Consider the following 14,869-nt stretch of genomic DNA (forward strand, 5'->3'; position numbering starts at 1 on the left):
TTCCTTCTGGTCAGTGTCTCGTGATGCAGTTTTGCATGTGGAAATCAGCATTTCTTATGTGATTAGGTGGAGCCTTCTCTACTGTATGCACAACTGTAATCCTGAAGGCATGCTTTTACTGTAAATACACACATAAAGCACAGTGCAGGTACCCCCTAAGTCCTCCCGCAGGAGGGGCTGGGCTTCTTAAACCAAGAGGGGCGTTTCTGCTGCTGGGACCGGGACGTGAACTCTGAGGCTTCATAAAGCCGGTTTTCTGGTGTCTGCTGCTCACTAAAGGGATATTTCATAGAGAGGAGGTGCACTGAAGATGTGGACGTCTGCTGTGCTGTTGGTGCTGCTGGCAGTGGCTTCACAGGCCATGGCAAGTGAGTAACAAGGATGACTTTATTTTCTGACAGTAAAAGAATTTAGAAAAGTCAAAGAGGTAATTCACACTTAATATCTAAGGTACTCACAAACCTGAACAATGGGAGAATTGCAATTTCTTGCAGGAGCACCACAAAAAATACTGTAAATAAGTAAAACTATGCAGATGTATAACAATTTTTTAAAGGCTGCACTGCTGTTGCATTAATTTCTTGTAAAGTTTGCAGAGCAATAACTGACAAACACTGTCGAATATGAAGCAGTCGTAGGGAGTACTCTGTCAGTTAGCTTAGCATTAACGCCTGACAGTGGGCGGAAACCACAACAAAATCTGTACACCAGCATCTTTTACTACTCTGTCTCATGCTAAAGCTAAGCTGGTGGACATTTTATGTGCAATATGTTGCTGCATAGACCCAAAAAGCATCCCTTTAATATTGTAGTTTGTGTCTAAATGTCGATTCGTGTGTATGGACGTACATTTTTTATTACAAATATTTAATGTAGAAAACATTGTTCATCAGATTAAATAAGATTTTTAACTAAAACTGCAGATGATTCTGCTCTTAAACACTGTTTTCTATTGAGGTGTTGTTCATGTTTAGGAGATGTGAGTCTCAGTTTTCTCATGACCTCCTTACTCAGCCATGCATGAATGCAAATCACACAGACTTTGACCTTCTTTAGAGAAAAGCACTTTTATCTTAATCCTATTTTTAAACGTTCACTTGTCTTTAAATGTTTATATACAGGAAGATTTAATCCACTGCAAAAACAAAAAATCCACATTTAGGACTTTGTTTGATTAAAGCTTGAAAAACATCCTGCAGAACACGCAGAACCTAAAGTTTCGCCCCTGACTCTAAAAAATAATCCAGGCTGAATGTATAATCATGTTCAAAAGTGTGATTAAACTTATTCATTGTTATAATTAATCCAAATTCAGCCCTGTGACATTGTTAATCTGTGATATAATCAGGCATTTACTCAGCTGAGCGTCACATGAGATGGATTGAGAGCAGAGATTTATGCTGGCACCTTCATCTGGGCACTGGTGGGCACCATCAGCTCCCTTTATTATAAGTTATAATGTTATTATGTACAGTAAATATAATTCCAACTAAATTCATCAGGATATTTTGAAATCGTGTATAAAATAAATGCATGTTTTATTGTTGTTGTTTTTTTAATGTACTTTTGTCATTTCAGAGCCCAAAAACCGCTTCACTCGCTACCCATCATGGAACACTAAGATGTACCCGATCTGGAAAGATGGAGATCCACGATACAAAGACTCCTGGAAAGGTCCGTCTGTCCTAAAGCTGCTGTGAAACAACATGAAGTCTCTCTGTGACGCTCACACTTCTTTTTCTTCCCTGTGTTGTGGTGAAGGTGGAAGAGTGACCTTCAATGTCAACAATGATTCTCCAACTCTGACCGGAGCTAAAGTTACCTTCACCATCGACTTGGAGTTTCCTCACAACCAGAAGGTGCAGCCTGATGGAGACGTGGTTTGGGCTGAAGACTGTGTAGTCAATGGTAACAGACTCTCACTATACTCTACTGCTGATACACACATATGTGCATACTATTAACTTACATGGCTGCCCTTCCTCTGCTACAGGAACTAAGTATTTTCAGTCTGAGCCGGTGTACCCCACACAGAACGTGGACTGGGAGGCTGTGTTTCCTGACGGGTCTCCAGTTAAGAAGGACAGAAAGCCGAGCTATGTGTTTGTCTGGAAGACCTGGGGTGAGTGGAGCTGTCGTCCCTCATTAAATGCTGCTGAGTGACTATCACAGGGGGTCAGAGAGTTTCCCATGACACATGCCATGACCTGAAACATGACCCAGCATGGATTATGCATGTGCTTCATCATATGATCAGATCATGTGACTTCACCTGCTCTGAAATGTCAGAGTAAACAATCCATGGTTTTCCCTGTGGAGGTTCAGACGCATGTTTTATGTCACAAAACATGTTGGCTGAATGTTGATGATCAGTTGCATTCTACAGCCTCACCACTAGATGTCACTAAATCCCACACATTGGTCCTTTAACTCACTGGATGCTGATTTTGCAGGTCAGTACTGGCAGGTGGCAGATGGCCCCTCTTCTTCACTGACCATCAGTACAGATGACATCCCACTGGGTTCCTACACCATGGACATCGTCATCTACCACTACCGCAGCAAAGAGAAGTTCATTCCTCTGGGATACGCCTCCACGCAGTTCTCCATCACTGGTAAATTAGAACAATTAATTCTATTAGGATCCATCATTTTCCTTTCTTTACCATCATTATCTGTTTTCTCTGCAGATCAAATCCCCTTTGCTGTCTCCTTGGACCAAGTGAATGACATCGTGGCTGGGGACATGCGCTTCATCCAGAACCGGGCGATCGCCTTCACCATCACCCTCCACGACCCCAGCGAGTACCTCAGCAATGCGGACATCACCTTTAACTGGGACTTTGGGGATCAAAGCGGAGCCCTCATATCCAGAGAGCTGACCGTCACCCACACCTATATCAGCTCCGGCTCCTTCAAGCCTCAGGTGGTGATTCAGGCTGTCATTCCGGACAAAGCCTGTGACCCACCAGTGGATACTCCAACCAAGGCCCCTGGTCCACCCACTGATCATGGCACCACAGGTAAGCTTGTTGACATGTTAAAATAAGCAGTAGTAAACAATAGACCTGTTCAGAATCAGCATGTGAGCATTGTTAATGTCAGGATGATAGCAAACTAGCATTAGCACTGTCTTTGCAGATACAGGCAAATATCTGTGCTGTGGTTAACACTTATAAAAAGACCAAAACAAGCTGACTCTCTTACATATTCAGCTATTCATTCAAAGCTAAAATCATAATATTCACCATCATCTTTATACATGCAGTCAAAGCTCCTGCGCTGGTGTCTGCTGGTCCCATACTGGTTTCCACCAAACCAGTTAGTCTGAACGTCAACATGGTTCCCTCGGACACAGAGGAGGACAACACTGAGGACGAGGCCTCCTCTGCTTCCACCACTCAGCCTGCCCAAGACACACCCATGGTGGCAAAGACTCCATCACCCCTCAATCAGCTTCCAGACACGGAAGCAGCAGGTGAGCCACAGTATCAACCTGTGATGACAACACTGTGTGGAAAGCAAACCGACTGCAGGATGAAACACGATAGCATCGACCACTTCCTAAAATCTAAATGCAATGCAAATCTTTAAAGAGACATGAATGAGTTGCTGTATTGTGTTTTATCATTTGAAACCTGATTTGCATGCTGGCTCAGAGTACAATCATTTCCTGTTTACCCTCACAAACAGGGCAACCTAAGAAAACAGTGATGCTGACCGGCCGAGCCCAGGTCATCGTAGTAGCTAAGCGGGATGCAAATGACAAACCCTCTGATGATGACTGTGTGATCTATCGATATGGCTCCTTCTGCACCGGCATTGAAATATTTGGTGAGCACAATTTTCCGTCATTGTAACATTTGAAGTCACACTGAGTGACACCTCTTCCCTCCGCTGCTGTTTTTCAGAGGGCATTGAAAAAGTGGAGATTGTGCAAATGGACAATTCTGTGATGGCAACACCTGAAAGAAACGTTGTGGACATCACCGTCACCTGCCAGGGAAGGTGAATGCTCCTGCTCTACACTTCTAACAAACTGAATAAATTCCGTTTTTGACTCACTGGGCGTCTCTCCGCAGCCTTCCTAAAGAGGTGTGCAGCGTGATTCTGGATGCAGAGTGCTTGAGGCCGATTCACACAGCCTGCAACATGGTGGAGCCCTCCAAAGAGTGCCAGCTGGTGCTGCGTCACTTCTTCAATGACTCCGGTGTCTACTGCATCAATGTCTCCATGGCCAATGATGTCAGTTTAGCGGTCACCAGTGCCAAAGTCAACGTTGACATGGGTATGGCATGACCACAACACACCCATTCGAATGGTTTGACTGTAAAATAACACGTCTATTTGGGACCCTTATTTCAGGCCCTGGTCTATCCTCATCCGGAACCATCGCCATGCTGTTGGGTGTGCTGGTCCTCATTCTAGCAGTGGGGATAGTGGCATTTTCTTACAAGTAAGACCTGTGACACAAAGTGACTTGTGGACAATATAAAGAGGTAACACTACAAGCTGGCAAGTAGCAGTTAGCACAGGAAATCCATATTTGTACTCAAATAGGTGATCTGCAGGTTCAGGTGATAATTCTGTGATAAAACACCAAAGACAATGTAAACAGCTTGTGCTTGCTTTTATGTAATAGGCGGATTAAGTCCTATCGCCCTCTGAAAGAAGACCTTATTGCGTCCGGAGGCCAGCAGTGCAACGGGGCTCAGAGCTGCTCCACAGCCTCGATGTTCTGGAACCTTCTGAACAGACGTGGAGCTGTCGACAACTGCCCTCTGCTGCAGGACAGGCCCGTGTGAACCATCAGCAGCCTCACACATCAACGAAACACGAGCAGTGTCTGATTTTCATGTTGTAGGCACCTGGGATGTCTTTTTATACTTTTTTTTTTACATATTTTTTGAACATCACAAATGTGATATTTAGGATTAAATCACAATTTTTCCTGGAATCTTACCGTAGACGTGTTTGCAATTTTTGTACTCATTTGAAACAGTGATGGTAAGACGTGTGATGGGCACGAAAGCTTTCATTTGGACAAAAAGATCATTTGAATGTTTTTCCAATAAACTTTGCTCTACATGACTGGTCTTTGTTTTTTGTAATGCAGTTCAAATAAATAGCTGAACTGATGTGATGCTCAGCTTCTTGGAGGATGTAGTGGCGCTTCTACACTCCTCACACATTCTTAATGAATATTCCTTCAAATTATTTTGTACATGTAAATGAGGGTTACTTCAATAACTACAAGTAAATATATAATTTTAACCTTTATGACCTTTTCCAGATATGCTATGTTATGTTAATGGTTAAAGACAATGATACAAATTTAACAACAACAACAGACAATAGTTACTTCACATCACAGAGAATTTATTTAGAACAGAGCCAAACTTGACATTTTCAGAGATTTTCATCTGAACAGCCAAACATGACAATTTAATTGACAAACATTTCTGTTTGGAATGCATTCAAGAACACATTGCAATCAATTATTTCCTGTTTAACAAATGCCTTCATGTGTTCCTTTTAATACTCTTCACCTTCCTCCTCTCCCTCACCCTCAATAGAATCTACTCCAACCTCCTCATAATCCTTCTCCAGAGCTGCCATGTCCTCTCTGGCCTCAGAGAACTCTCCCTCCTCCATACCCTCACCTACATACCAATGAACGAAGGCACGCTTAGCGTACATCAGATCAAACTTGTGGTCAAGGCGAGCCCAGGCCTCTGCAATAGCAGTGGTGTTGCTCAGCATGCACACAGCCCTCTGCACCTTGGCCAGGTCTCCACCAGGAACCACAGTGGGAGGCTGGTAGTTGATGCCGACCTTGAAACCAGTGGGACACCAGTCCACAAACTGGATGGTGCGCTTGGTTTTGATGGTGGCGATGGCAGCATTGACATCTTTAGGCACCACATCACCACGGAACAGGAGGCAGCAGGCCATGTACTTGCCATGGCGAGGGTCGCATTTCACCATCTGATTGGCTGGCTCAAAGCAGGCGTTGGTGATCTCAGCCACAGAGAGCTGCTCATGGTAAGCCTTCTCAGCAGAGATGACAGGGGCATAGGTGGCCAGAGGGAAGTGGATACGGGGATATGGCACCAAGTTGGTCTGGAACTCTGTCAGATCAACGTTGAGGGCACCATCGAAACGAAGGGAAGCTGTGATGGAGGACACGATCTGACTGATCAGCCTGTTCAGGTTGGTGTAGGTAGGACGCTCGATGTCGAGGTTCCTGCGGCAAATGTCGTAGATGGCCTCGTTATCCACCATGAAGGCACAGTCGGAGTGCTCGAGGGTGGTGTGGGTGGTGAGGATGGAGTTGTAGGGCTCCACCACAGCGGTGGACACCTGGGGGGCTGGGTAGATGGAGAACTCCAGCTTGGACTTCTTGCCATAGTCGACTGACAGACGCTCCATCAGCAGGGAGGTGAAACCAGAGCCGGTGCCACCACCGAAGCTGTGGAACACCAGGAATCCCTGAAGACCGGTGCACTGGTCCGCCTGAGGACAGAGACACAGCAGACAGATGTTAGACACAGTCATGTCATTCTGGAGACAAACATTCACAATAACGGCCCTAAGAGCAGTCACCCACCAGCTTACGGATCCTGTCCAGCACCAGGTCGATGATCTCTTTGCCGATGGTGTAGTGTCCTCTGGCGTAGTTGTTGGCAGCATCCTCCTTGCCAGTGATCAGCTGCTCAGGGTGGAACAGCTGGCGGTAGGTCCCAGTGCGCACCTCATCTAAGGAGACAAAAGCAGACATTTGATGAGCTGAAGCTCAGATATTTCACTGCAACTTGAGTTTAGTCAGAAGTGATGGTTCTCACCAATGACAGTGGGCTCCAGGTCCACAAAGACAGCTCTGGGGACGTGTTTTCCAGCTCCAGTCTCACTGAAGAAGGTGTTGAAGGAATCATCTCCTCCTCCAAGAGTCTTGTCACTAGGCATCTGTCCGTCTGGCTGGATCCCATGTTCCAGGCAGTAAAGCTCCCAGCATGCATTGCCAATCTGGACACCAGCCTGACCGACGTGGATGGAGATGCACTCACGCTGTGGAGAGACAAAAGCAGGAGAGATTGTCAAAATTTAATTTGCCTTAAACATTGTGATTGCCACATAAAAAAAAATCATTTTATTTATGATTCAGTTGCTCCCCCTATCTGAGATGATTAGGCAGTGCAGCAGCAGGCACCTCCCTGCACCAGAATCCACCAGGGACTAAAAATGCCTGACAGCAGCCCCCGCAAAGGCAGGACGCTGCTCTCCTCATTCCTCCAGCAGTCTTTTTTTGTCCCCATGTCTTTTCACTCTCTCCCCCTGTTTTGCAAGCATAAGCACACATGCAAATTCATCTGCCGGTGCACAGGCGCGTGCGCTGTGGCAGTCTGGAACATTCCACCTGCTCTTGTGTCTTGAGGATGCACAATCACAGCGGATGCCCGGAAGCAAAAATGAATGAAAATTCACCTGCACAGTCTCATTTATACTGTTGATATTATTGAAATTAATTAAAACCAAAACATCTGATTCGATGAGATCATTTAATCTTTATCCAAATTCAACCTTTACATTTATATTATAGTTAATGCCACTAATGAAACAGAAGCATCCATTTATAATGATGAGATTAATTTGATGCTGTACTATAAATTATAAATGGCTGCAGTCTTTATTCATCCCCACCCAATCTGCCCCTCCCTGCCTTAAATCAGCCTATAGGGCATTTGCAAGGTGCGAGATTTACACATTAAAATGAATAAAAACATGAATAAAAATACGGCTAAATAATCGAATAATTCTGCTTTTTCACATAAAACAAAGGTGTTTATTGTCCCTGGTTTAAAGCCGCCTGTCACTGCATTGTTCTCATCCCTACACAATGACAATCACACCGTGCCACTGCTGCTGCTGCTGCTCCAATCTGTGCAACATTACACTGAGGAAATCTTACCACTGAATTACACGAGAACACACACACACACACAATGATATCACAGCGATAAATCTGCTTCAGTGTGTTTACTGAATTATTGTGCAGGGATGAAGAGCATAGGGTGAGTTATTGTGCAGGGATGAAGAGCATAGGGTGAGGACGATCGTGTGGCACAACCCGCTGCTGATTTGATATTAAAGAGAAATAAATCCCACATTTATCACAGGCAGAGGATGAGAAGAAAGAGAACTTACCATGTTTACGTTTGAGGTTCAAAGAGGAAGAGGAGAAAGAGGAAAAAAATGTGAAGAAAGGCTTTGTAAAAACGGTGTGTTTGCGTCGCGTGTTGTACCCAACGGGGTCGATGCAACAACTGCTGAATGGGAGGGCGGCGCTACCGGATTTATACATGCAGGGCAGGGGATCCGACCCTGTGTTTGCACTGTGGAAAAAACGGCTTCCTCCATTTGGTAACGCTGCTCACAGTCATTTCTCATTCAAATATGGGTGAAATTATTGATGACTGATCTTAAAAATAAGACAAAAAAAAAAACACTGTGGGCTTTTATTTTGGAGGGACGAATAAATAAATAACTATCATGTGATAAGGTTGTTAATTTAAAGCTTTAAAGCTGCAATGTATATTTTGACATGAACTCATTTAAAAGCAGACATGTAAACACAATACCTACAAAGCTAATGTATAGGCTAATCAATTATTTAAGTGTATAGTGGCATGTGAATCAATATAAATCTGACCTGTTTCTTAAAACAGGCTTATGATTCTCTGTGATTTTATTTTACTTAATTTTCTTTTACAGTGCACCTGATGCAAACAATGCAAACATGGCTGCACAATAAAGACGCTTCACTCCTTCTGGATCTGAGATCTGAGTCGGGCATCCATGTTGCAGCTATAGGCCTGCCATGATATCCGCCCAGCGTGCCAGCTCCCAGGGTCTCCTCCCTCTTTGTCCTAGATTCTCTGCAATGATGTCATTCAGTGGGCTGATCACGTGACCACATGTCTGCCTGTCTCTTTTGTGTGCCTGCAGCACAGAGGCAGGGACGTGGTTCTTCAGATTCTGTTCAGATTCTGGCCTGGTTTGAAGGACTGAAATCGCCTGAATAGCAATTTTATGTGATGATAGATTACATATACATAATCTGTAGGGATGAGAGACATTTAAGCCATGAAATGACACAATCAGTGACATCCATGTTTTTTCTGCAAGGCTGAGAAAAATAATCCCAAAACACACGCCTCTCATTAATTTATTAAGTGAGGGCGTGTGACTCACAGTCAGCCTGTGTGGTGGTGGTTGCTGTCATCAACGTAAAATTGCAGGAGATGAAAGAGAAGGATGGGAAGCAGCCATGGCTCCCAGCCACGGGCTTCATCCTCCATCCCCCTCCTCCCTATAGCAGCTGTGAGTGAGTATAGGGCGGGTCTGAGCAGCTGCTCACCAAGAACAGAGAGAGAAGGGAGGATGGGAATGCTGTGGGGAGATGGGAGTGGTCCATCATGGCCCTGAAACTGACTGCACTGCATCCAGGACAGAGAGAATGTGATACCCAACAAGGTGACAGCGCATATTCTCCATCTGTTACAGCAGAGCTCCTGTACTAGTGGGCTCTTTGACTCTTTTGTGGTGGACGTTGTCAGTCTGATGGTGATCAGCCTTTACCCTCCCTGAAGTGACTTTTGCATGGAATAAAAGCTGACTTGTCTCCTTCCACTTTAGGCCACATACTTATCAATCAATCACCCACTGTAACATCAGGTATATCTCTTAAGTTGGATCAGATAGATAATCATGTCAGGCATCACTGTCATTCCCTCCACTTGTCTATGTTTATGTTTACTTAGCACCTTACATCTCCATATTTGTATCCATGTATCATATATTGTGCTCATACTGCGTACTGTACTCTTATTTTGGATTATAGTGACACTTATACTCTTATACTCTGTACTTAACTGCATTTAATGTAACTTGATACCTCTGGCACAAGAATTTCCTTTGGGATTAATAAAGTTTTATCTTATCTTATCTTATCTTATCTTATCTTAGATGTCGCTACTACTAGTACCAGTAAAACTCCAGCTTCTGTGGAGGTCTGTATAATCCAGGCGGCGGCTCCACATTCACACAGGAGTGGTTTCTGTGTCTGGGACAACTGTTGTCATGGAGCTCTCTTTGTTGTTAGCAACCGAGGCAGCACCATGAAGAACAATTTATATGGGGCTGAGCTGAATGTTTAAGGAACCAACAAACATACAGTGAGGAGTGAGAGCGTCTCTTGTGCATTATTTACAACCCCTCTTATATATGGAGGATGAGGGATTTTTGGGTTAAGGAGGTGGCTCACACACCCCCCCCCCCCCCTGCAGAGGCAGCTGCACTGCGGCCTGTTAATGCTGCTATTTAAGCTAGGGTCACATGACTACCAGACAAAGGCGCTGTATCCAGGCAACGACTTTATTAAATTTCTAGTGGCCGTTAAAGGTTTGAAGGAGTGGGCTGCTGGGGGGGTTGGGGTTGGGGAGTGTGGCCTACATGTCTCTGGTGTGTGACGGGGGCAGCAGGTTGACCTCTTTTGTTGAAAGATGGAGCTGAAAAATATAATAAATCAAATCTACTGTGTGCACGGTTTGTGTTCAGTTTAATTAATTCTTATTTTCTTTGAAGCCTGTTCATGCGTTTTAGTATGTGGGAAAGCATCCAATCAGTTTAACCCTGGCAGACTGTCTGCTGTGGATTACGCAGCATTTTCCTCACATTCGGAGGCGCCATGCTCTCAGCACAATAACGGGAGGATGCCGCCGGGTGGGGTCAGGGAGGGGAGGGGCGGTCCTTGTGAGGAGACAAGCGCTCGTCCAATAGGAAGCCGTGAACAATCTCGAAACGTCAGAGTGACATGGGGTTGACCAATAGCTGCGCAGCGGCGACCGGCGGCGGGAGCACACTTGCATATATACTGCTGTCCATCCTCAAACGCGCCATTATCTCTTACATCGACCCCATAACAGTCGAACTGTAAGACTCCTTGTTGAGGAGCGTCTTCATCATCTTTATCTTCTTCTTCCTCTGGCGTGACTTAACAGAACAAAATGGTAAGAACGAACTTTTAAGTGGTCGTGTTTAAGTTGCTTTTTTTGACTTTTAAGAATGATGTGGGCGCATTAACTTTAATGGAGACGTCATCCGGGAGTTTATTGCATTAAAATAGCACTCTGTATGTACAATTGAATGCTTTTAATTCGTAGAGAAGATTAAAGAAAGGCGTCTAACTGCTGAATTGATGGACGTTTCTAGAAAACTCTACAAGTCCAGACGCCTTGATTCAATCTTCTCTACCAATTAGGACCCGGATGACTGAGAATCTTCATCAACGAATGCTTTTAATTATCAAGTAGTGGTGGTTTGTGCTCGGGGTTCAGGGTGGGGAGGTGTTCGGGTAGTAATATGGCGGACAGACGGGACAAAAGACCGCAGTGTGGGCAGAATTAATAATGGCGGCTTCAGTCCGAATCGGTCTTTTTTCTCTCTCCTCTTGGCATGGCTAAACCCCGGTCATCGCTGCTCGTGACAGCGTTTAGCTGCGTGCATGCGCATTTGGGCTTTTGAGTTTGCGACCTCCATACACCACACCCAGTGAAAGCCTATCCGTCAGGGGAAAATCGATGAGATGCGCCGTCAGCATGGCGCAAGTCATTAAACATTCATGTTAATAGGAGGCACTTCTGAGTGCCTCCCTGGCGTCTGCGGTCACCGGGGACCTGTGTCCTCTGTCAGCTGTTTAATGGTTTACAGGGTTTCTGGTTAAAACTACACTCTCGCCCTCATTCTGTGCATAAGTTAAGGATGGAGGGCAGCTCGCCAGAATAAACTTCACCAGGCAGCAGCCCTGTCTAATTAAAGAAACATTTGAATCAATAATACAGCAAGTGAGATTTTTTTTTTGTTTTTACAGAGAATGACATTGTTTTACTTAAGAGTAACACACATTCAGATAAATGACCTTTCCTGCTTTTGTCTCTCCACAGCGTGAGTGTATCTCCATCCACGTCGGTCAGGCTGGTGTGCAGATTGGCAATGCCTGCTGGGAGCTTTACTGCCTGGAACATGGGATCCAGCCGGACGGACAGATGCCCAGTGACAAGACTCTTGGAGGAGGAGATGATTCTTTCAACACCTTCTTCAGTGAGACTGGAGCTGGAAAACACGTCCCCAGAGCTGTCTTTGTGGACCTGGAGCCCACTGTCATTGGTGAGAACCATCATGTCTGACTAAACACAAGTTGCAGTGAAATATCTGAGCTTCAGCTCATCAGATGTCTGCTTTTGTTTCCTTAGATGAGGTGCGCACTGGGACCTACCGCCAGCTGTTCCACCCCGAGCAGCTGATAACTGGCAAGGAGGATGCTGCCAACAACTACGCCAGAGGACACTACACCATTGGCAAAGAGATCATCGATCTGGTATTGGATAGGATCCGTAAGCTGGTGAGTGACTGCTCTTAGGGCCGTTATTGTGAATGTTTGTCTCCAGAATGACATGACTGTGTCTAACATCTGTCTGCTGTGTCTCTGTCCTCAGGCGGACCAGTGCACCGGTCTTCAGGGCTTCCTGGTGTTCCACAGCTTCGGTGGTGGCACCGGCTCTGGTTTCACCTCCCTGCTGATGGAGCGTCTGTCCGTCGACTATGGCAAGAAGTCCAAGCTGGAGTTCTCCATCTACCCAGCTCCCCAGGTGTCCACCGCTGTGGTGGAGCCCTACAACTCCATCCTCACCACCCACACCACCCTCGAGCACTCCGACTGTGCCTTCATGGTGGATAACGAGGCCATCTACGACATCTGCCGCAGGAACCTCGACATCGAGCGTCCTACCTACACCAACCTGAACAGGCTTATCGGTCAGATCGTGTCCTCCATCACAGCTTCCCTTCGTTTCGATGGTGCCCTCAACGTTGATCTGACAGAGTTCCAGACCAACTTGGTGCCATATCCCCGTATCCACTTCCCTCTGGCCACCTATGCCCCTGTCATCTCTGCTGAGAAGGCTTACCATGAGCAGCTCTCTGTGTCTGAGATCACCAACGCCTGCTTTGAGCCAGCCAATCAGATGGTGAAATGCGACCCCCGCCATGGCAAGTACATGGCCTGCTGCCTCCTGTACCGTGGTGATGTGGTGCCTAAAGATGTCAATGCTGCCATCGCCACCATCAAAACCAAGCGCACCATCCAGTTTGTGGACTGGTGTCCCACTGGTTTCAAGGTCGGCATCAACTACCAGCCTCCCACTGTGGTTCCTGGTGGAGACCTGGCCAAGGTGCAGAGGGCTGTGTGCATGCTGAGCAACACCACTGCTATTGCAGAGGCCTGGGCTCGCCTTGACCACAAGTTTGATCTGATGTACGCTAAGCGTGCCTTCGTTCATTGGTATGTAGGTGAGGGTATGGAGGAGGGAGAGTTCTCTGAGGCCAGAGAGGACATGGCAGCTCTGGAGAAGGATTATGAGGAGGTTGGAGTAGATTCTATTGAGGGTGAGGGAGAGGAGGAAGGAGAGGAGTATTAAAGGGAACATGAAGGCATTTGTTAGAGTTGATTGATTGCATTGTGTTCTCGAATGCATTCCAAATGTTTGTCAATTAAATTGTCATGTTGGGCTGGTCAGCCTGAAAATGTCAAGTTTGGCACTGTTCTAAATAAATTCTCTGATGTGAAGTGACTATTGTCTCATGTTTTATTTTAAATTTGTATCATCACCTTTATCATAACTTTTGCATCATAAAGGTTAAAATTATATTTACTACAGCTCTGGAGAAGGATTATGAGGAGGATGGAGTTAATTCTATTTTAGGTTGCCATCATATTTCTTTCATCAGTGGTCTTTGAATCATACATAACACTACAGTTGATGGTGTTTTTGAAGTTAAGATTGTAAGTATACAGCTGTAGAGGCCTTTGTAGTTTGCAGTTTTAGCATTGAAGTAAAAACACAATAACTTTAGATATATGGCGACCTCTGCTGGCGAAATTGGGTAAGAAGATGAATACGTTCAAGACACTGATTAACCTTCCTATGAAAGACTCCCATCACTGATTGTAAGGCTGTTGAAATACAAGTTCTTGGTAAACTATTAAAACTGCTGCTTGGCAATAATAAACATGTCTGTATTGGTTCAAATACAAGGCTGTGTTGGAATGCATATGCCTTTAAAGGTTGTAAATAAGTGACCATATTCATCAATCATTTGTATCACCAACATGATTTGTACTTATTTACCATGGAAAGGTCTTCAGATTTTTTTTTTGGTCTATAGAAAATGTTTCTGAGTAGAAAAAGTAAGTGTATAAATCATAGGCCAGACTTACCTTTTGAGAATGAGAGAATTAGAGAGTTTATTTACATAGTTTTAAGAAGGAATTCCATAATTACCACGTTTAACCTAATTCAACATTTTATTTTCAGTCCAAATTATGTTGGATTGGTGGTAAATTAAGCACAGTGAAATGCACTAAACGTCAGATTGAACGTATATTATCCACTTTTTTTGGCAATATGTGAACAGACAATGAGTTTCTCTGTTGATTTAACACGTGATGTTCTTGATTTCCGCTAGTTTTGCTCAAATAAAGAGCTCCTTGTGTTTCCTTCCTAATGTGCTTAAAATGCTGAGTGAATGAGGGCGTTTAAATCACATAGTCACACGATGGAAAAGCTTTAGTTTGTGAGTTAGCGCCGAAGCTAATAATGATGTGTGGGTGTTTTAGCCAGCTGGCTCTAACTCAAACGCGCAGTCATCGCGTTTTGACCGCAGTCAGTGAATTCAGGGGGCGTGGTTTCCACCAGGGGGCGGGGCTTGTACGGTCCGTGAGCCTGCAGCTGGCCCCTTGTCGCTGGATTGC

At 45.0% G+C, this 14,869-nt stretch overlaps 3 protein-coding genes across 3 annotated transcripts; 2 read left to right on the top strand and 1 right to left on the bottom strand.

Annotated features, from left to right (window-relative positions):
• The first annotated feature begins 310 nt into the window (after positions 1-310).
• Positions 311-4,805, top strand: pmelb (premelanosome protein b). The gene is made up of 12 exons (XM_028410458.1): positions 311-368; positions 1,579-1,674; positions 1,762-1,908; positions 1,994-2,122; positions 2,454-2,615; positions 2,691-3,023; positions 3,269-3,478; positions 3,694-3,834; positions 3,912-4,008; positions 4,083-4,288; positions 4,366-4,456; positions 4,643-4,805. Exons 1-12 carry the CDS (start codon positions 311-313, stop codon positions 4,803-4,805), a joined length of 1,833 nt encoding a protein of 610 aa, XP_028266259.1.
• A 704-nt stretch (positions 4,806-5,509) lies between these two features.
• tuba1c (tubulin, alpha 1c) lies at positions 5,510-8,336 on the bottom strand. Its single transcript, XM_028408851.1, has 4 exons — positions 8,206-8,336; positions 6,846-7,068; positions 6,611-6,759; positions 5,510-6,516 (listed from the first exon to the last, which is right to left on the bottom strand). Exons 1-4 carry the CDS (start codon positions 8,206-8,208, stop codon positions 5,536-5,538), a joined length of 1,356 nt encoding a protein of 451 aa, XP_028264652.1. The 5' UTR covers positions 8,209-8,336; the 3' UTR covers positions 5,510-5,535.
• A 2,586-nt stretch (positions 8,337-10,922) lies between these two features.
• LOC114437927 (tubulin alpha-1A chain) lies at positions 10,923-13,688 on the top strand. Its single transcript, XM_028408850.1, has 4 exons — positions 10,923-11,069; positions 12,003-12,225; positions 12,312-12,460; positions 12,555-13,688. The coding sequence occupies exons 1-4, from the start codon at positions 11,067-11,069 to the stop codon at positions 13,533-13,535; spliced, it is 1,356 nt and encodes a 451-aa protein (XP_028264651.1). The 5' UTR covers positions 10,923-11,066; the 3' UTR covers positions 13,536-13,688.
• Positions 13,689-14,869: the final 1,181 nt, after the last annotated feature.

The sequence above is a fragment of the Parambassis ranga genome, chromosome 7, assembly GCF_900634625.1.
Source record: "Parambassis ranga chromosome 7, fParRan2.1, whole genome shotgun sequence".
NCBI lineage: Eukaryota > Metazoa > Chordata > Actinopteri > Ambassidae > Parambassis > Parambassis ranga.